This window comes from Antechinus flavipes, chromosome 2 (assembly GCF_016432865.1).
Source record: "Antechinus flavipes isolate AdamAnt ecotype Samford, QLD, Australia chromosome 2, AdamAnt_v2, whole genome shotgun sequence".
In the NCBI taxonomy this organism is placed as follows: domain Eukaryota; kingdom Metazoa; phylum Chordata; class Mammalia; order Dasyuromorphia; family Dasyuridae; genus Antechinus; species Antechinus flavipes.
The window spans coordinates 592,666,110-592,688,616 of record NC_067399.1 but is presented as its reverse complement, the minus strand read 5'-3'; the positions used below and the strand labels follow the sequence as shown (position 1 = coordinate 592,688,616).

Genomic DNA, 22,507 nt, shown 5'->3' with positions numbered 1-22,507 from the left:
GCAGCCACAGCAATTTTCAGAGGAAGCTTGGAAAAACCTCCTCTGCCCTAAAAGCAGACCTTAATTTTGTTTAAAAATTGAATAAAAAATCAAAGAGAACTCTGACAATAGAAAGATTTTATGGTAAAAGAGAAGAACAGATTTCAAACCCTGAGATATTTTTATAGGCATTCCTCCATTTCACTTAGGTTATCCCAAGCAGAAAGTTGGGAAAAGGAATTTCTAATCATTGCTCTAATTTCCTCTTCATTGGTGAAAAGTTCTCCCTTTTCCTTTTTGAGACTAACAATTAGATTTTCCTCTTTCCTTTTTTGTAATGGGCTGAGGCTTGAGTTGATGCACTGAGGTCCCAAGCACATGAGGCTAAATAGTAATTGGACCATACTCTATTAATATATAAGCTTGGAGAAAGAATGGCCCCCACCGACTCTTTGTGCAAGTCCTGATGTGTTGTATAGGAAACGACGATTTTGGTGGGTGGAGGCAGGGGAGTGGAAAATGAAGGGGAGGAGATGGCTCAGTGAGTAGGGCACCAGCCCTGAAGCCAGGAGGACCTGAGTTCAAATCCAGCCTCAGACACTTAACAATTTCTGGTTGTGTGACCATGGGCAAGTCACTTAACCAACTGCCACTGCCAAAGCAAAAAAGCAAAAAGAAGAGAAAACAAACAGAAAAGTCGTTGCAATGACAAAAGAGCTAGCAGAGAGAGAGGTCTGAGCTCTCCTCCCCTTCCTTTTCCACTCCCCTGCCTCCACCCACCAAAATCGTCATTTCCTATACAACACATCACTTTTTCTAATCAAATTAACTAAAGGTTTAATCTATTTTATTGGCTTTTTCATAAAACCAACTCTTAGTTTTATTTAATAATTCAATAGTTTTTTAACTTTCAATTTTATTGATCTCTCCTTTTAATTTTAGAATTTCAACTTTGGTATTTGATGGGGGGGAGGGGTTAATTCTTTTTCTAGCTTTTTTTCATTGCAAGCCCAATTCACTGACCTTCTCTTTCTCTATTTTATGCAAGTAAGATCTAGCAGGGGTCCTCAAACTTTTTAAATAGGGGGCCAGTTCACTGTCCCTCAGACTGTTATAGGGCCGACTATATAAAAACAAAAATTTTGTTTTGTGAGCCTTTAAATAAAGAAACTTCATAGTCCTGCGTGAAAGGGATAATCGTCCTCAGCTGCCGCATCTGGCCCACGGGCCATAGTTTGAGGACCCCTGATCTAGAGATATAAAATTTCTACTTATTACCACTTTGGCTGCATCCCACACATTTTGGTATGTTGTCTCGTTCTCTTGGATGAAATTATTGATTGTGTCTATGATTTGCTGTTTCATTCATTCATTCTTTAGGATGAGATTATTTAATTTCCAATTACTTAGAGAACCCTAAAGAATCAACTAAAAACTATAAGAAGCAATCCACAACTTTAGCAAAGTTGCAGAATACAAAATAAATCCACATAAATCATTAGCATTCTTATACATAACTAACAAAATCCAACAGCAAGAGATACAAAGAGAAATTCAATTTAAATAACTGTCAATAGTATAAAATATTTGGGAATCTTATCTGCCAAGGGAAAGTCAGGAACTATATAAGCAAAACTACAAAACACTTTCCATACAAATAAAGTCAGATCTAAGCAATTGGAAAAATATCAAGTGCTCCAGGATAGGTTGAGCGAATATAATAAAGATGACAATATTACCTAAACTAATCTATTTATTTAGTGCTATACCAAACTCCCCAAAAACTATTTTACTGACCTAGAAAAAATAACAACAACATTCATCTGGAAGAACAAAAGGTCAAGAATTTCAAAGGAATTAATGAAGAGAAAAGCAAATAAAGGCCTAGCTGTATCAGATCTAAAATCATATTATAAAGCAGCGGTCATCAAGACTATTTGGTACTGGCTAAGAAATAGAGAAGTTGATCAGTGGAATAGGTTAAATTTATAGGACAAAATACCAATGACTATAACAATCTAGTATTCGATAAATCAAAAGATCCCAGCTTTTAGGATAAGAATTCACTATTTGATAAAAATTGCTGGGAAAATTGGAAACTAGTATGGCAGAAAGTAGGCATAGACCCACACCTAACACTGTATACTAAGATCAAGTAGAAATGAGTACGTGATCTAGACATAAAGAATAATATTATAAACAAATTAGAAGATTTGTGGAGGAGGAAGGAATTGGTGACCAAAGAAGAATTAGAGAGCACTATTGATCACAAAATAGAGAGTTTTGATTATATTAAATTAAAAAGTTTTTGTACAAACAAAACTAATGCAGACAAAATTAGAAGGGAAATAATAAATAGGGGAAAACATTTTTACATCCAAGGGATCTGATAAAGGTTTAATTTCTAAAATATAGAGAGAATTGATTCAAATTTACAATAGTTTAAACCATTCTTGAATTGATAAATGGTCAAAGGCTATGAACAGACAATTTTCAGATGAAAAAATTGAAACTATTTGTAGTCACATGAAAAGGTGTTCCAAATCACTATTGATCAGAGAAATGCAAATTAAGACAACTCTGAGATACTAGTACATGTGCAAAAATGTTTGTGGCAGCTCTCTTAGTAGTGGCAAGAAACTGGAAACTGAATGGATGCCCATTAGTTGGAGGATGGCTAATAAATTATGGTATATGAATGCTATGAAATATTATTGTTCTGTAAAAAATGACCAGCAGGATGATTTCAGAAAGGTCTGGAGAGACTTACATGAACTGATACTAAGTGAAATGAGCAGAACCAGGAGATCATTATACATAGCAACAATAAGATTATACGATGATCAATTCTGATGGACATGGCTCTCTTCAACAATGACATGATTCAAACCAGTTCCACTTGTTCAGTGATAAAGAGAGCCATTTATACCCAGAGAGAGAACTGGGGGAATAGAGTATGGAACACAAATAGCTTTCTCACTCTCTCTGTTGTTATATGCTTGCATTTTGTTTTTTCTCAGTTTTTCTTTTTTTTTCCTTTCTTGATCTGATTTATCTTGGGCAGCAAGATAGCTGTATAAATATGTACACAAATATTGGATTTAACATGTAATTAGACTACCTGCCAGCTAGGGGAGGAGGTAGGGGGAAAGGAGGGGAAAATTTGGAACAAAAGATTTTAAAAGGTTCAATGTTGGAAAAATTACCCATGCATATGTTTTATAAATAAAAAGCTTTAATAAAAAAAAGTCACGTGCTTTAATTAAGTTATCATTTTTTCCTGGCATATAATTGGATACAATAGTTTGTAATAAAAAAATAAAGTTTATTTCATCTTTGTTGTGAATTCCTTTTTTTTCTTTCCAATTTTGATACTGACATTGTTTTTCTTTTTTTTTTTCTGCATTAGATTAACTACCAGCTTATTGACTTAATTAGTTTTTTCTTTTAAAAATTTGACTCTTACTAGTAATTACCATTTCAACCTTACTGTTTTAAATTTAAATCTCTTCTTTGATTTTCACAATTTATAATTCTGTTTTTAACTGAATTGTTAAAATTTGTTGCCTTTCAAATTCTTTTAGTTGCTTGGCCATTTAATGACCCATTCTCCTTTTCATTGGTTGATTAAACTATTTAAAGATAGAAATTTCCCTCTCAAAATTGTTATGGTTGTTTCCCAAAAGATTTGATATGACACTCCACTGTTGCAATCTCCTTTATTTAAATTATCTTTTTTCTATGACTTATTCTTTGATTTATTAATTTTAATCTATTTAGTTTGAATTTTTTTAAAATGCCCTTTATTGAGTATAATTTTATTGTACTGTTATCTGTAAAGAGTTTCTTTTCATTTATTTATGAGATTATGTTCTACTAACATGGTCAATTTTTGTAAAGCTGCCATCCTCAATATAGAAATATGAATATTTCTTTCTATTTCTATTCAGTAATTATCAGAGATCTGTTATGCTTACCTTTTCTAAAATTCTTTTGAATATCATAATTTATTTCTTGCTTAATGTTTTTAAGATTTTTACAAATTGGGAAGGAGCTCATTGAGGTTGCTAAGTATTATCTGCCTTCTATTACTCTACATAATTCAATGAACTTTTAAGTTTGTAGATTTTATGACATTTAGTGCATATATGTCAAAAAATGATCATTTTATCGAGTATAATGTAGTTTTAAACATACTATTTTAAAAAATTCATCTGGAAGATAGCAGAGAGTAGAGAGATCTTTGAGCTTTTCCTGGTTTCCTTCAGAATCAATAGCAGATCAAAACTATGTACAGATTTTGGAGTGACAGAACCCATAAATATTTGGAGTATAATAAATTCCCAGCACAAGATATCATGGAAAGACTTCAGGAAAGATCTGTCTCAGTTGGGCATGGGGGAGCTGCAACCTAGCACAGATCCAGCGTGGAGAGGGAGGCTCTCAGCCAAAATACAGCAACATTGGTTACTTATTTTGTCCTGGTTCAGAAGTCAGTGGATCAGCAGATTAATTGAAGCAATTAAAGAAAACAAATAGTGAGCCCCAGAACCCCAGCATAATAAGCAGGACATGGATATGCTCACCCAGAGGAAGCTGGCAGCAGCACCAGTCCCAGGTGAGCATAGAACCCCTGTCACCTGTAGGAGAATCTTGGGACAATCTTCCCCTTGCCCTACAAGCAGACCTCAACCTTTAAAAATGAGCAAAACAGCAAAAAGAGCTCTGACCAAAGATAGCTAGGAGACAGGGAAGAACAGACTTCAAATTCTGAGGACACTAAAGGCAAACCACCTGCTAATAAAACCTCAAAGGGAGACATGAACTGGTATCCAACTCAAAAGGGTCTCTTGGAAGAATTTTAAAAAGGATCTTAAAAAGTTACAAGAAAAATGGGGAAATGAAATGAGAGCTTTGCAGGAGAGTTTGGAAAAGAAAACAGAAACTCTCTGAAGAAAACAACTGCTGTATTTTTTAAACACAACTGGTGAAATGGAAAAAAATGTATACTGAAGAAAACCATTTCTTAAAAAACAGATTTGGTGAAATGAAAAAAGAAAACAATTTGAAAAACAGAGTTGGCAAAATGGAAAAAGAGAACAACTTCTTACAAAACAGAATTGATGAAATGGAAAAACAATGAACAAAACAACAGTGAACAAATGGCCAAATGCAAAAGGAGGTAAAAAAGCTAAATGAAGAAAACAATTTACTAAAAATTAAAATTGAGCAAATGGAAGTGAATGATTCAATGAGACATCAAGAATCAGCCAAACAAAACCAAAAAAAAAAAAAAAATGAAAAAAATATAAGAAAATGTAAAATGTCTCAATGGAAAAACAACTGACCTAGAAAATAGATCCAGGAGAAACAATCTAAGAATTACTAGACTACCTGAAAACTCTCAGCACAGATAGAGTATTTATTTTAAGAATAACAGAATATCCTTAAAGAAATCTTATTGATCTGGTTATCAAGAAATATTATGGGCAATCATTTACCATATCAAGTAAGTATCTTCAATCATTTGATACAGAGAGATTTTGTTCAGTTCATACTTTAAATTCTATAAGAAAGCTGATAACAGATGTAGCCCAATAAAATGCTTAATTTACAAATTATAAAATTTCTACTTACCACATAAATAATTTTGGTTTCTAAATCCATCACTTTAATTTGATGATTATTTGTATCAGCAATATATAGCAAATTACTATCCTCTCCAATACATAAGCCTCCAGGCTCATTAAAAGTTGACTCTGTAGAAGTTGAGGTGATAACATTACTTGCTTCTCCTGTACCTGCAATTGTGGTGCAGCTTTTTGTTTTGGGATCCACAACTTTAATCTAAGGGAAAAAACAATTAACTTTAAAGATTCAGAAACAGGAAATGATATTTTTACTATACATAGGGAGAATATCTCATTTTAATTTATCACATGATAATGCAGATAACCTTAACTATTCGCAAATGAAAGGACTTAACTGTCAAATGTGTTTTTCTTTTTTAAGTTTTATTGACATTTTTTTTTTCATTACAAATATCTGTAATTACCCCCTTTTTGAGAAAGATCTCCTGTAACAAAGTAAACCATATATGATCAGCATTTCACATTTGTAGCCCGTCACAAGCTCTCAAATTTAAAAAAAAATTAATGAAATCCATTTTCTCTCCCATTTTTATTCCACTAGGGGAAAAAAAAAAAGAAACAAAAAATTTCTTGTAATGTTAAGCAGAACAAATTTCATGACAGGCTGTATAGAAAAATATATTTATCTTCTGTACCTGAAATTTATCACCTTTCTGTAATGTACATGTTTCAATATCAGTCTTATGGAAATGTAAATGATCAGTGATAACAGTTCTTACAGTTTTCAAAATTGCTTTTTTTTTTTTTTGATAGGGAGGGTGAGGATATTTTTATATAAATTGTTCTCTGGGTTCTGTTTACTTCATTCTTCATCAATTTTTAATAGCTCTATTGACAAAATCACATTATTTTTTGGTAATTAAGAATGTTAATGCAGTTGATAGTTTTCCTAATATTAGACCAATCTGAAATTCCTGGTATAAATCCAACCTGATCATAGTGCAAACCTTTGATAATGTGTAGCTTTGATTTCTTTGATAAAACTTTATTTAAAAATTTTGCAGTTGTGTTCATTAAGGACAGGCCTATAGTTTTCTTCTGTTTTAATTCTCCCTGGTTCAAGATCCTATCTATATTTGATAGGATCTCTTGTTATTTTTGCAAAAAAAAAAAAAAAGTTATATTGGATTAATTATTCTTTTAAAGTCTGGAAAAATTCATTTGTAAATCTACCTGGATTTGACATTTTTTTTTTCAATTCAACCTCTCCAACTTCCTTCTCTCTGAATTTGATTTGTTTAAAATTTGATTTGAAGTTGATTAGCTAATTTAAGTATTTTATATTTTTGTAAATATTTATTTCATTTAAGCATTTAGTCTAATTGGCATATACTTGGGGGGAGAGAAAGAGAAGAACAGGAACAAATATATGTCTACTATGTATCAGACACTGTGCTAAGTGCTTTCCAAATATTATCTTATTTAATCCTCACCACTCTTGTGAAGTAGATGTTATTGAGAACCCCATTTTACAATTGAGGAAACTAAGGCAAACAGAAGTTAAGTGGCTTATCTAGGTTAACACAGCTAATAAGTTTCTGAGGTTGGTTTTGAATTCAGGTCTTGCTGATTTTAGTTCTGGGAAAAACAATGTTTTTATTTCTTCACTTATGAATTATTTTTAATTTTGGATACTGGTAATTTGGTTTTTTTAAAAAAATCAAATTAGTAAAAAGTTTAGTTTAACTTTTTTAAAACCAGTTTCCTATTTTTATTAATTCATTTTCACCCAAGTTCTATTAATTTCTTTAATTTTCAGAATGCCTGTTTTGATTAACTTACTTAAAAAATCTTGTTTTTTTAATATTTTAAAAGCATTCCTCCTTCACTGATTTTTTCTTTCTCTTTTCTGATAAGCACGGAGAGATACAAAATTTCTATTAAGGTTTGCCTTGGTTGCAACTCCAAAAACAAAGTTTTCATTGTTATTTTCTTTAATGAAATTGATCATTGTTTCAATGATTTGTTCTTTTACCTAACAATTCTTTAGGATTACTCTGTAGTTGATTTTTAATACTTTTTTTCAGTGACCCTTTATTTAATGTACATGGCATTCTCACCACTAAAACTTGTGTATAATTATCCTGCAGAAAAAAGAAATCAAAGCTATCTCTATATGACTATATTTATAGTCAAAAACTTGTATGGGGGCCTTATAAAAACATGCTCTAAATCACTATTGATTAGATAAATGCAAATTTAAACACAACTCTCAGCTGTAGCTCATGTCATGACATCATCTATCTGATGTTCTCTACAGGAACGAAGGACAAACAAAAACAACAACAACAACAACAACAACAATCCTATTGGTTAATATGATAGAAAATGAACATGACAAATGTGGGAGGGATTGTGGAAAAACTGGATGCTAATAGAGGGGAATTGTGAACTGACCCTGAAGAGCAATTTGGGACTATGCCCAAAGGGCTGTAACATCACACATGAACTTTTACCTAGCAATACCACTACTTGTAGGGAGATATCTCAAACACAACAACAAAAAAAGAAAAGGATGTATATGTATGAAAATATTTATTACAGTTATTTTTACGGTGCAAAAAAATTGGAAATTGAGGGGATGCCCATTAGTTGGGGAATGACTGAACATATTGTGGTGTATGATTATGATGGAACACTACTGTGCTATATAAGAAAAGATGAGAAGAATGCTCTCAGAAAAACCTAAAAAGATTTATATGAATCGACACAAAGTGAAATGAACAGAACTGGGAAAACACTACATACAGAAACAGTACTATGTTAATGATTTTGCTATTCTCAGCAGTACAATGATGCAAGACAATTTTTAAGGACCTAATATGAAAAAATACCATTCATCTCTATAGAAAGAACTGTTAAAATCTGAATGTAGATAAAAGCACACTTTTTAAAAACTTATTTTTTATCTTTTTTGGTCTATTTTTTCCCACAATATGACTAATATGGAAATGTTTTACATGACTGCACACATATAATCTATATCAAACTGCCTTCTCAGGAAGAAGGAAGGAGAGGGAGAAAATTAGGGACTCACAATTTTTAAAAAAGAAAGCTAAAATTATTTTTGCATGTAATTAGAAAAACAAAATAAAAACAAAACAATTTTCTTGCATTTATTTGTGAAGTTTTTATGTCCTAGGACATAATTTTTGTAACGGTACAAGTTGGAGCTGTGATTTATGTATACTGTCAATTTTCATTAAATAATTAGCAAAGTTCTAATATATCTACTATTTTGAATTTTCGATTTAGCTCCTTAATTTCTTGTTTATTTTAGATTATATTTATCTAGAACTGATAGAGCTAAGTTGAGATTCCCCTCTCTACTACTATTACAGTTTCTGCTTGCAATTCCTTTAGTTCGTCTTTAAAATATTTAGAATTGAAGCAATATATCTATCTATCTATCTATATGTATATATGAGTATGTCTGATGATAATTTTAAAATAGCTGAAGAAAGAAGGAAAAAGAAAGGTAAAGGAGTAAGGGAAAGATATATCCAGCTGAATGCAGAATTACAGAGAATAACAATGACAGATTAAAAAATTTTCTTAAATGAGCAATGCAAAGAAATAGAAGAAAACAATAAAAAGGGAAAGATAAGAGCTCTCTTCAGGAGAATTACAGATATTACATGAATATATCATGCAAAAAATGGTCATGATAAAAGACAAAAATGATAAGAGATTTACAAAAGTAAAAGAGTTTAAGAAGTAGTAGCAAGAATCTGTGGAAGAAATATATAAGAAAAATCTTAAAATCCCTGATAACCCCAATGGTGTGGCTACTAATCTAGAGCCAGATATCTTGGAGAATGAAGTTAAGTGGGTCTTAGGAAGCCTTGTTAATAATAGGGCTCCTGGAGGTGATAAAATTCCTGCTAAGATATTTAAAATTCCAAAAGATGATGTGATGCTGTTAAAGTGCTACTACACTCAATATGCTAACAATTTGGAAAACTCAGCAGTGGCCACTAGATCAGAAAAGATCAGTTTAAGTCCCAATCTTAAAGAAAGGTAATACCAAAGAATGTTCAAATTACTGAACAACTACATTCATTTCACAAACCAGCACGCTTATGCTTAAGATTTTGGAAGCTATGTTTCAACAATATGTGAGCTGACCAGAAATGCAGACGGGTTTCAAAGAGACACTACTTCACTAACTACACTAAAACTTTGGGATGTGTGAATCCAACAAAATGTGGCGACTCTTCAAAGAGATGAGAGTACTTGATCATTATACCTGTGTACTGAGAAACTTGTATGTGGGTCAAGAACCAATAGTTAGAATTAAACATGGAACAATGGATTATTTTAAAATTAGGAAAGGAGTATCACAAGGTCACCTATTAATACCTTGTATATTTAACTTATAAGCAGAGTATATCATACAAAATGCCAAGCTGGACTATCAAAAGCCAGAATTAGGGTTGCTAGGGAAAAATATCAACAACCTTAGATATTAAGCTGATACCATTCTAATGGGGAAATGTGAAGAATTAAGAAGCCTCTTGTTTAAGGTAAAAGGTAAAAGTGGAAAAGCTGGCTTGAAGCATAATTAAAAAAAAAAAAAAAAAAAAAAAAACTAAGATCATGGCAACTGGTCCCATTAATTTCTAGAAAATACAGGGAGAAGAAATGGAAGCAGTGTTAGATTTTATATTATTGGATTCAAAGATTACTGCAGATAATGACTATAGCCATGAAATTAAAAGATGCTTACTTCTTGGAAAGAAAGCTACAGTAAATTGAGAGAAAAACAGAGACATCACCTTGTCTATATGTTATATTGTGTATATTTACAGCTATAATGTGTGTGTGTGTGTGTGTGTGTGTGTGTGTGTGTTTAATGGCTATGAAAGTTCCATAGAATTGATGCATTTGAACTCTGATTCCAGAGAAGATGTTTAAGAATCCTTTGGATAACAAGGAAATCAAATCAAAAGAAATTAATTCAGACTATACATTGGACAGTTGAGTACTGGAGCTAAAGCTTAAATACTTTAACCACAAAATGAGAAGACAGAACTTAATAGCATGACTAAATGAATAAAAATTATTATTTCTTTGAAGAATTCTAGTTATTTTTGTAGATAAGCTGATTTTTTTCTTTGAGGTTGTGATTACAGGCTTTTTGTTGGTGAGGTCTCAGGAGTAGTTTTAGTTCTCTTTTACTTTAGGTATCAAATCAAATTGAAGATCTTTCTTTTGCCCTGATAGTCTTTATACCTTTTCTCTCACCATGGATAATAAAGCTTTCTTCAATTGTGAGCGTTATCTCCCTTTCTTTGGTCCTCTCCCTCTCGCCCCCATTCAAATATCAGCAAGAGCTAATAGTTTTTTTTTTTTTTTACTTCACACTAAGGCTTTTTTTTTTTTTTTTTTTTTTTTTTTTTTAAGTCTTAATGATGTCTGTCAGCTTACTTTAGACCCTCAGAGAGTTTCTTAAGGGTGAGGTCTGAAGCCTTTCACTTTCACTCCTAATGGGTCATATTTACCACTTGTTTAATGACTGAGTCATTTAAGAATTTGATTGTCTAAGGTGGGGATAGAACTGAATTATACTATTTCCTTTAACTCTACCATCTTCTACCATCTTCTTCCAAAGACTAGAACCTAAATTCTCTTGGAGATTGTATTGGGGAATAAAAATATTTTGTGTATAGCTATGCAGTTATTCTAATTTTTTTTTTTTAAAGAGGCATCACTTATTTCGTTTATTTGACAGATATCTTTTGAATGTCTATTATAGGGTAAATGCCATATAATAGGGTTATAAAACAACAGAGTTAGATTTCTTAGCCTAAAGTAGCTTAGACTCAAACTCATAGAATTTAAAATTAAAAGGGATCATAGATTGACTGGAACTCTAAGGTACTAAAGAGGCCATCTAGACCAAGTCCTTAGGATTTTACTTAGTAACTATTATAATTTGAACCCATGTTTTCTCCCAGTGGACCCCTTGACTTATCATGATATTCAGTGAATGGTTGAGAAGTTATTTCTGTGGCATTTGCCATAAAAATGTGTACAATTTTAACATTTGCACTGCATTTAATATAACCTGTTGTTTAAGGAAAATCTGTAAGGTTATACTTTATTCTAACAAGTGCCAACTACTTTTTTAAAAAAAATCAACAAATAGACAACGATAATTTTTGGATTTTAACGCATTCATGGATTGATTTTCAAGATAACAGAATATGAAGAAAAGTTCAAAAGAGTGGAAAATAACATGAAAGGCACTTTTATTTAAAGACAAGTTGATAAAAAATATGGTAGCAACTACTAAAAATCTATTTTCTTATTGCTACAAAATATTTATCAGATGGTCCTTGAAATACATCATAGATGTATTTTGATGAAAATACATTTTTGTATTTTTGATGAAAACGGAGAGAGAAATTTGTGGGCTTTCACAGACAATATTTTTATAGTAAACCAAATCTTTCCAATTATGTAAAACAAGCATAGTCAACTTAAGATCCTAATATTTGATATTTGATTACAAAAAACAAAAACAAATCCCCTGATTTCACCAAACCATTAGACCTAAATCACATTATAAAAACATTCATTAATTTACTTACATCTTTTAAAAATTTAACTGAAATTAGAAATTTAATTAACGAAGTGGAAGAAAACCAGGAAGGTATATACAAAGTATGGAATTATATTTACTAAAGTCTTATATAACAAAGTAAAATGACAGGAATATTTTTGTCAATTTTTTTTTTACTAATAATAATCCAGGCATGCTTTCTTAGCACTGATTTGCATTTTTGCTCTAATTCTTCCCAAAAATGTCTGAAATTAAAAAAAAAAAAAAGAAAAATCACAAACACTAATGTCAAACTACAAAATCAGAAATATGTTCTAAGACGCTCAGAGGCAATGAATCAAAATTCTGTGGATGATAAAAGAGTAGCTGAAGTGTGAAAAAGTCATCTGTAATTGTTTTAATTATTTGCTTTATCATGATTAACACTGTCATAACAGGCTATTTGGGGGTAATTTAGGTAAGTTATCCTGAAGTCATTTTGGAAATATTAGAAAGCATTTAGTATTTTAGAAAGTTTTTTGTGCTGTATAAGAAAAATGAGAGTGATCTATATTAGCTAGCTTTCCTTAAACAATAATAACTCTAAAACTTTAAAATTCTCTTCTAATAAAAGACAACACAACTGTAATAAATTGGCAAGGTGCATTAAGATTTTAAAATTTATCATATGAATGGAACTTGGCAACTCAAATCCAGAAACTCTTAAGTATCATCAAGATTTCATTTATCCCATTTTTATTTCGTCTCCTTTTCAAAAGGACTACAAGGGAGATGTTAAATGAAATCTAACAGTTTTTAGACTCTGAATTATCAATGTTCTACCATACTACATATATGCAGAAGAAACAAAAATAATTTCCAATTAATTTCCATCATATATAATCATGTCCGCTTTTTGCAAACTTTTAGAGTAAAATGCATCTTGAGAATATTTAGACCCAGAACTATCAGGATCTGTCAAATTTTAACTTTCAATTAAATTTGGGGCCTGCAAGAAATTTTATCCTCTCCTAAAGAATAACTGCTGCCAATTTTGTTAACTTTATAATAGTACAAATCCATTAATTCTGATTAAAATGTCCCAGAATAATCCACAAATTATGAATTGCAGTATTAGAATTTAATATTAAGGCTCAATATGATGTTACAAATCACATAAACTATGATTATGTGCTTTGTATAGTAATGGGATGAGAGAAAAAAATTACATCATTATACTTGAAAATGTTTCTCAGTGTAAATATTCATATTTGTTTTGCTTTCTAGTAGAATTTTTTTTTCTCCTTATGTTCCTATGTCTCTATGATGATTTTCCTCAACATATTTTACTTCCTTCTTCCCTACAATTCACTCTCTGCCACTCCTGCATTTTCACATGCAACCCTTTCCATTTATTGAATATGTTGTAAGTAGCCTTGATTAGTTGTAATTCATAATGCTTGATTATGGACATAAGTACATGTTTCCCTCATTTTAAGGTCTGACATAGCATCCATTCTAAAAATGAAATCAAGAAAACGAGAATGAAATAACATGAATATGATTATCAAGAATGGGACCCATTCTAGAAATGAAATTAAGAGAGAATGAAATAACATAAATATGGTTGTCAAGAATGGCCAATGGTACTATATATTTTAAAATGGCATTTGTAAGAGGCTTTCACAGATTTTTTAAATATTTTAATTGCTACATATGAAAAAATAGTGCATTATATAATTATACTTACTTTGTGGTTATAGGAGTCTGCCACATAAAGTAAGTTTCTTTTCTTATCCCAAGCCACTCCAAGTGGGTGCTGAAGCTTTGCATTGATTCCTGCTCCATCAACATCCCCAAAAGCAAATAAATTCTTTTTTAGAAAAAAAGAAAAGGCATTTGTTATTAAATTACTACAGTATTTTGGTTAAATATAATAAGGCGGATTTAGAAAACAGCTTCATTTATCTAATTTGAGGCAAAGAAAAGCTCTGATTTTTGTCTAGAGCTATATCAATTTATATTATATTCAATTCAATATAATATATTATATTCAATTTAGGTATATCTAAATTGAAAGACTAGTAGTGCTGACCAAACCTCTAACTTTGATTACCTTTTTTAATGTTTTCTAATTTGGTTGTGGGCATATCAATGACACAGAAGTCAGTCTGATTTTTGTTATATGACAAAATGGCTCCTATCTAACTTTTCTGGATTTCAGCTTCTTCATTTGTAAAACAAAGAGTTGGATCAACGGCCTCCTTTGATCCAAGGATCAAATAAGATAATATATGAAAAGAACTTAGCACAGTGCCTGACACATAACAACTGCTTGATTAATTTTTGTTTTCCTCCTTATTCCCTTCCACCTCTGAGTCTATAATCTTGTGACTTTTCTATTGATCTCTCATCTCCAATATCTCATGCAATCAACCTGTTATTCTTCTTTCTTCTTTGAATGCTCAGCACTTACATACAGCTGTAGACAGTGAGCTGTCTGCGGTAGTTGGTTGTATTGGATGGGTTTCTGTGATGTATTTGTATCTTTCTGTCCTAACTTCTGTACTAAACTGAGGGTTTCTTTCTTGTTAACTTGACAGTTCAATAAATACTTATCTATCCTCCGAATGGTTAAAATAAAATTACACATGAAAACTGGAATTTTTCTTACCATGGGATCTCTCTCTCCTCCTACAAGATGTTTCACTGCTCCATCTTTCAGTGAAACAGTTCTAACAGTACTGCTCTCACTGTCTGCTACAAACAAGCAATTCCAAGGTTCTTCAGAAGCCACAGAGAGACCTGAAGGCTGGGCAAAACCTGCCTTGTGAGGATATGCATTGTTTCGATTCTCTTCATGTCCACTTCCAGCAAACCGAAGGCAAGTTCCTTTTGTCAATTCACTAAAGAAAAATGAATCAATAGGTCTGGTTCAAGATGGATATATTTTAGACAATTAAGTTACTAAACCAAATATATTCAAATAATTAAATTAATGATGATTATCAAATAAAAATAATAATGATAAATATATACAATGGCCTGTATTTTGGCATATTAAACAAACACATAGGGCATTTTTCAAATTTTTCTTCCATAACATTTTCATTTAGCCATTGACTATAGTCTCTGAAAAATCATCTTTACTTTTCATAAAAGAAAATTGATACTTAAAGAACTGAAGTAATTTCTCAAAGATCAAGCAAGGTTTTGGTTGTAGAGGCAGGATTGGAAGACAAAATGACTAACTAAAAACCACTAACTAGAAAGTCTTTTTTTCAAAAGACCAAGGATGGTTGCAATGGTTCTACCTCAACCATTCTGACTGCATCTTAGCATCAAAGAATGTTAGAAACTGGAAAGTGCATTCAAAGTTAACTCATCTATATCTTCATTTGACTGATAAATAAACTTAAAGTCAGGGAAGTAGGTGACTTAACTAAGGTAAGCAGGTTACAAGTAGCAATGGCAAAATTCAAATCCAAGTTTTATGACTCTAAATATAATATCCTTTCCACTATACCACTGCTTGTGTTTTTTTAAAGATTGGCACTTTAAAGATTATGCTTTCAGTTTTAATTATGTTTGAATTCTAATATAAAAATAGTTAACAAGAAGATTCTGGAGTTTCAAATAAAATGAAGTACCTTTTATCCACATATATTAAAATCAAAGTCTGTTATAATTAAAAATAAATAGACAAACTAGCTGTCATTATTTTAAGAAAAATAACTACATATAAATTTCATTTTAGTCAAATCACTAAATTTTCTTTAAAGTGAATAGCTGAAATCAGTATTTCTATGTTATCTGGAACTCTGGAAGTTTGAGAAAGTAGACCAAGACATGTCATAAGGAAAAAAGCTAACATGATCAACAAGTACATAAAACAACAAATTTCTTTTTCTTTTTCTTTTTTTTTTAATTTTTATCTAATAATTACTTTATATTGACAGAATCCATGCCAGGGTAATTGACAAATTTCTCTACTTTGCTTTCTATTGTATAAAATAAATTTTAAGCTGGTGGGAAAAAATATAGGAAATTTGTCAACATTGGTTATATACCTGAAAAGTTGATTTGTTACTGTTTCTAGAATAAAATCATTGAATAACATAAGACATGCAGTGAATTCACTATCTCAACATAGGACATACAAAATAAATGATATATTAATAATTTTGCTTATTTTTTAGAAAGGTGTTATCAATAACCCTTTGTACGTAATTTAGTAAAATAGGGAAATCTGAAGAGAGAAGAAAACTCCCAAGGATTTGATAATTGGGTTATGATTTATGGCTCTTCCTTCCCACTAGAGGAGATATCTTCCTTTTCTGAACTCTTAATACTTAATTTAAACTTTTTTTTTTTTTACGTATTTATCACATTTTATTTTGTATTATAATTCATTTGTATATATATTATCTATTTATACAGTAAACTTTCTAGGAGCAGAGATATTTTTATACTTTTTATGTATATTCCCAAATGCATCACATAGTTCTAGGCAAATAATATATTCAGATGACTAATTTGTTGTTAGATTTTTATTCTCTATGTTACATTTGGAAGCAAGACAGTACAATGAAAAGCATTTTTCAATCCTGAGTCATTTTCTTCCTGGACTCAACAAAACATATACACGAGCATCCCCTGATCCCAATAACCTATATGATTTCTTTTAAGTTTAAAATGCTATGATTCTTAATGAGTGCCAGAATAAAAAAAGAATTGCCTTTTTAAAAAGTCACTATAAAATTTTTTCAAGTAACAACTTTCTGAGTTATCAAGATTTTTATTTAAAGAAATCTGATTTATAATGTTCCTAAAGCAAGGTCTACCTATATCCAGTCTTCTTAAAATATAGAAATTTTAATGAGTTTTTAATCTCTCAAAAGCACAAATATTAGCAAAATATACAAGAATCACTATTACATTCATCTAAGAATTATTTGGCCCACAGTATATAAAAACACCTGATAAACAAACATGAAACAATTGCATTAACAGAGAGAAGACAAATATTTAGGAAGCATTTACAAAAAAATATAACTCATTCTTCATTTTCAGTCCTTCATTTAGAAGTAAGCTTCACCAGTTTTCTGCCATTATAGTTTATTATTCAATCATAGCTTTAAACACTTTGAAAGTTGTTTTTCTTTATAATATTGTTGCTATATAAATTGTTCACTCAGTTTTACTCACTTCACTCTGCATTAGTTTATACTTCCCAGTTTTCTCTGACACTGTCCATTTCATAATTTTTTATGGTGTAGTAATTTCATTACAAATTCAGATGCAATCACTTGTTTAGCCATTCCTCAAGAGGTAGCTATGCCCTTAATTTCCAGTTTGGATCTACTAGGAAAAAGATTGGTATAAATATTTTTGCACATATGGATTCTTTTCATTTGACATTTTTGGGATAGAAATTTAGTAATGGTGTTGTTGGGTGAAAGATGGGCAATTTAATGACTTTTTGGGCAAGTACCAATACTGGTTTTCAGAATGGCAGGACCAATTCATAGCTTCACTAGAATATATCAATATGCCTATGTCTCCTGCAGTTCCTCCAACATTTATCATTTTATTCTTATCATCTTTGCCAATCTAACAGTTGTGAGATAAAATCTCACAGTTGTTTTAATCTGCATTTCTCTAATCATTACTCATTAAAGTATTATTTTCATATGGTTATTGACAGCTTTTATTTCTTCCTTTGAAAATTGTATATTCATATCCTTTGATCATTTATCTATTGGGTTCCTTATAAATCAGGGAAATGAAATCTTTATCAGAAAAATTTGCTCCAGAAACTTTAAATTGTGAAATATCTTTTCCTAGACACTACTCCCCTTTATGTATAATTTCTTTCCCTGACCCTCAGAAATTAATTCCTTAAAAGCACATGTCTAACCTTTGTATTTATATCCCCAGGATTTAAGCATAGTGCTTTTACATAGTAAGCCCTTAATAAATGCATTTTTAATTCAATCAACATTCATTAAGCTCATACTATGTGCCAGCCACTATTCTAAGCCTTAGAGATACAGTACAAGAGTCAGACCATGTAGTCCCAAGAAGCTGACATTTTAATAAGAACTGATATTCTAATAACATATTTAAAGATAAGAAAATACAATATGTTAAAAATAAATACAAAGTGATTGGGAAGAACTAACAACTGGGAGAGAGAGAAAGAGGGGTTGGAGTAGGGAAAAATAGAGTGTTAAAAGCTATTTTAAAGTGAAGACATTTTCAAAATGTATTAAATATAAAATAATTTGTAATCAAAACTATTGATTCAATATATAAAATATTGCTCTAAATGGTGTACAAAAATTTGCTACATACTATTAAAAAAATCACTCTATACATAATTTTCCAGGAATACATCAACTTTCTCACTTCAGAAAAAGGATAATTATACTATATTGGAAAGTAATGTGATACAATCATCTCTGTAAATCATTAAAAAAAATTTTTTTCATGCTAGGTTATCTTCTTCCCATTGTTCAGCAAAGAACATGTACACTGACATGTACACACACTCTCTTTTTTTCCCATTACTTCAAGCTATTATCCCTTCTCTCATTCTTTTTCCAGAAAAAAATTCCTAGAAACAGCTGTCTGCACTTGTCTCTACACCCTCTCCTCTCTGTCAATTCCTCAAATCTTTCCAATATGGCTCTTGCCCTCATCAATATTCACAAGTAAAACTGTTATCTACAAAATTGTCGAAGACACAGTAATTGCTAAATGTGATGGTGTTTTCTCAGTTCTCATCTTTCTTGACCTGTTTCTCTTTTTGTCACTCCTGACTGTTTTATCTTCCAAAATATTTTTTCCTCTCTGGATTTTTGTGATGTTTCCCAGTTCTCACCTACTATCAATGCTAGTATATTTTAACTGTCAATGCTCCTCTTCCATCCTACTTCTCCAAGGCTCTGTCCTAACTTATCTTTCTTAATATCTTTTTGTGATCTCCTCAGCACTCAGATTTTATTACTATGTCTATGCAGAACACTCTCAAATATATGTGTCCAGCCTCAGTCTCTCCCCTGAGACTGCCACTTCAGTCCCACTTCACCAATGTGTCTATTATATATTTCTAACCTGATGTCCTGGAGACATTTCAAATTAAGTATGTCCAAAATAGAATGTGCCATTTTTACTTCCCCACCCCAGATCTTCCTGTCTTCCAATCTCTCCTAATTCTGTTGAAGAAACCGCTATTATTTTGGTCTCCTATGTTTGGAATTGTTAGTAAACATTTACTGAGTCCCCATTTTGTTCTGGGCACTATACTAAAGGCTGGGGATACAAAAAGAGGAAAAAGGCAGTTCCTGTCCTCAAGTTGCAAAAATACTATAAAATATATTCCAAAACTAAATATATGTAATATTTGACATTGTGATTTCTCATTTGTCTGAGCTTTTTGTTTTTATTTTACTTTTATGTTATATCTTAAAGTTATTTGTATCACATCTTTGATACTCACAGTCTCCATTGGTGCAGTGGTTCTCTAATCCATGCTTCTTCTTATTTCCCTGGTATACTTCAAGATATACCTCATATTTCACTTCCCTCTGCTGCTTCCCCTTACAGATAATTCTCATTTATTCTGTATATCTCTTTAGCTATTTACATTTTACGAATCCCCCAACACAACCACCCATTTGAAAGGGTGTATTAAAAACATGTTCTGTGAGATCAAGGATTGCATTTTTTTCCTTGCCTTTCTTTGTATTCCAGAAGTTAGCACAGTGCCTGGCACATAGCAAGAGCTTAATAAGTGCTTTCTGATTAACTGATTTACGTTTTAACCTTATTAACATTTAGTATGAAGGCTGTATTTGGATATAGTAGATACTTTTTATTATTTATATTCCTTTTCATTGATAAATAATTAAGTAGACTTTGTATATTATAAGAGCAATCACCCTATTAAAATGCAATGGAAACCAAGCAGTACATTAAATAACTTTTTTCCAATAGTTAAAAATCACTATTTTTATGCTCTTCCTGGTTATTAAACAGCCTGTCATTCATTTATCAAACTCTGAATGCCTACTATGTGCCAGACATCTTACTTTGACACTATCAATAAGGTTTTAGAGGAGATTTTTTTTTTTAAACAATTTAGTGAGATACTCTGTCGCTTACCTTTTCTTTGGCAGCCTCCCATCATCCAACAAAAGTGCCCAGATTTGATGAATCCCTGCCATAGCTATCCATAGTATATCATCTTTACAATTCTCTGAAAATTTAAAACAATAAATAAAAGGTAGTATGTATTTCTCATAAACAAAAGTAAATTGATTGTTTGATAGTTTCAAATTAAGGAAGTGTTAGCAACCTAATTTTTAGGCATCCCAATGTGACTTGGATTGAGAGAATAAATTGTTTGAAAATTCACTTTATAACGTTCATGTGGGATACACTTTTAAAAGATATTTCATTTCATATTTATCACACTGGCTTTGATACTTTTATAGATTATTCTAAGGAATATTCAGTCAATCCTTATTTGTGATTATAGCCTTAAAAATATTTATTTCACATGTAAATAGGTTAATTTCTGTCAAAAAGATTTGCCAGTGGAATACCACTAGATGAAACCCAAAATTTTATGTTTCTACAACTGGTCTTTGAACAATTTCCAAGGACAAAGCTTTGTGTTTTAATGTTCAAGCAATATGTACTCCCATCAATTAGATTTTAGGCTTAGAAACTCATTCAAAGAATGTATTTGAAAACAAACTGTTTCTAATAACTAGTTGTATTAAGTAGACTGTAATAGGCCATTTACATTAGAGAACTTAGTAATATAAATGAGAAAGTTTTTTTCTATTAATGACACATTCAAGTAGTTAATTATTATTCTATTTTTTAACTTTTAATGGCAGTTCCAAATCTATTCTTTAAGATAAAAGCTAAGTCAATTTATTTTTTTTTAAAATGCAAAAGAACAAAGCAACCTATTGCTAAAATGTACTTGACTTCGGATGTATTTAAATATGTAATAGCTGTAAAAAAAATAGCTGTAAAAGTAAATACTTTTTAAAAGTAATTTAAATGGAAATTTTCACACTAAAGTAAACTGGAAATAATTACCAATTTGTTACTATATAATCATGAGTAGATCAAGGTTTCAATTCCATAATAAATTTTTTACATTGTAATTTTGTGGCATTAAATATATATGTGTTTATATGTATATATTTCACATTATACTTATATAGTATCAACTATCTGGGTAATATCACCAAGGATTATGAGGAAAAACAGTTAGCTCTGGAATACCCACCCTGGACCTATGTTGATGAGCATGTTACATGGCCCATTTTTTTTTTTTTTAATCTAATGCAGACATATTTCACATTCCACTTCAGCCATCTTCTTGCCATCCACCTGGCCTTCTAAAGTAACCAACCTTCCAGACCACTGGACTCTGCCATTTGCCCTGCTGCTGAAAACTCTAGCCCACTAGAGCCTAGTGGTCTATGCTCTGGAATTCTTCACTGAGAGGTTACACTGTTCAGTTTGTAGAGTATGTTACATGAATCAATATATACAACTAGTGCAAATCATGATTCAAATTTCACTCTGGTTATCTTCTATCTACTCTATCACTGTGCAAATATACCTTTTTTTCATCATTCCCATTCTAGCCCCGGAATCATAAGCATATGACTACTGCCACTGTTAAGGAAAAGATATGATAAGCACCTCTATATAGTTTCCTTTCACTCTTCTATGACTTTTCTCAACCAAAACTCTCCATCTTTGATAATTACTTGCTTCTCCCTTGCTAGAATGTAAACTCCTCAAAGGTAGGGATTATTTCATTTCTGTATTTGTACCAAGTATTTGTACACAGTAAGTGTTTAATAATTTTTTTCTACTCATTCATTTAGCCAAAATCAAACCTAATTAGGAGATGATCATTTTTGGTTATGCTTGAAAATAACATCTAAAATTAAATTATTCAAATTCTCATCTAACCACGAAAATTATGTGGAGAAGGAAATAGAAGTTTGAAAATCTCAAATGAGATCATAAAGAGTCAAACATGACTGAAAAAATGACTGAACAAAAACAAAAAAACTAAAGAAATTAAGAAACTATATAAAAGGAAATCAATATGCAAACCTCTAAAACTTCCTGAAATATGTGGTCAGAATAACAAAAAGTTCTACCACAGAAAAGTTGAATATAGTTATTTATTGTAATTATCCACTTATTATTGGCAATAATTTTACAAAGTCAGTGGATGCATGAAATCCTAACTTTTCAGAGTATCAAAAGACACATATTTAAAGTT

The 22,507-nt window shown here is 31.0% G+C and overlaps 1 protein-coding gene across 2 annotated transcripts in view; it reads right to left on the bottom strand.

Moving 5' to 3' along the window:
- Window positions 1-22,507, bottom strand: part of NHLRC2 (NHL repeat containing 2) — a 66,370-nt gene that overhangs the window by 11,032 nt on the left and 32,831 nt on the right. For both annotated transcript variants that reach the window (XM_051981471.1, XM_051981472.1), the window contains exons 6-9: window positions 20,347-20,440; window positions 14,852-15,083; window positions 13,928-14,050; window positions 5,617-5,826 (exon numbers count right to left, since the gene is read on the bottom strand). In XM_051981471.1, the coding sequence (XP_051837431.1) occupies window positions 5,617-5,826; window positions 13,928-14,050; window positions 14,852-15,083; window positions 20,347-20,440 (659 nt within the window). The remainder of the gene's footprint in view (window positions 1-5,616; window positions 5,827-13,927; window positions 14,051-14,851; window positions 15,084-20,346; window positions 20,441-22,507) is intronic.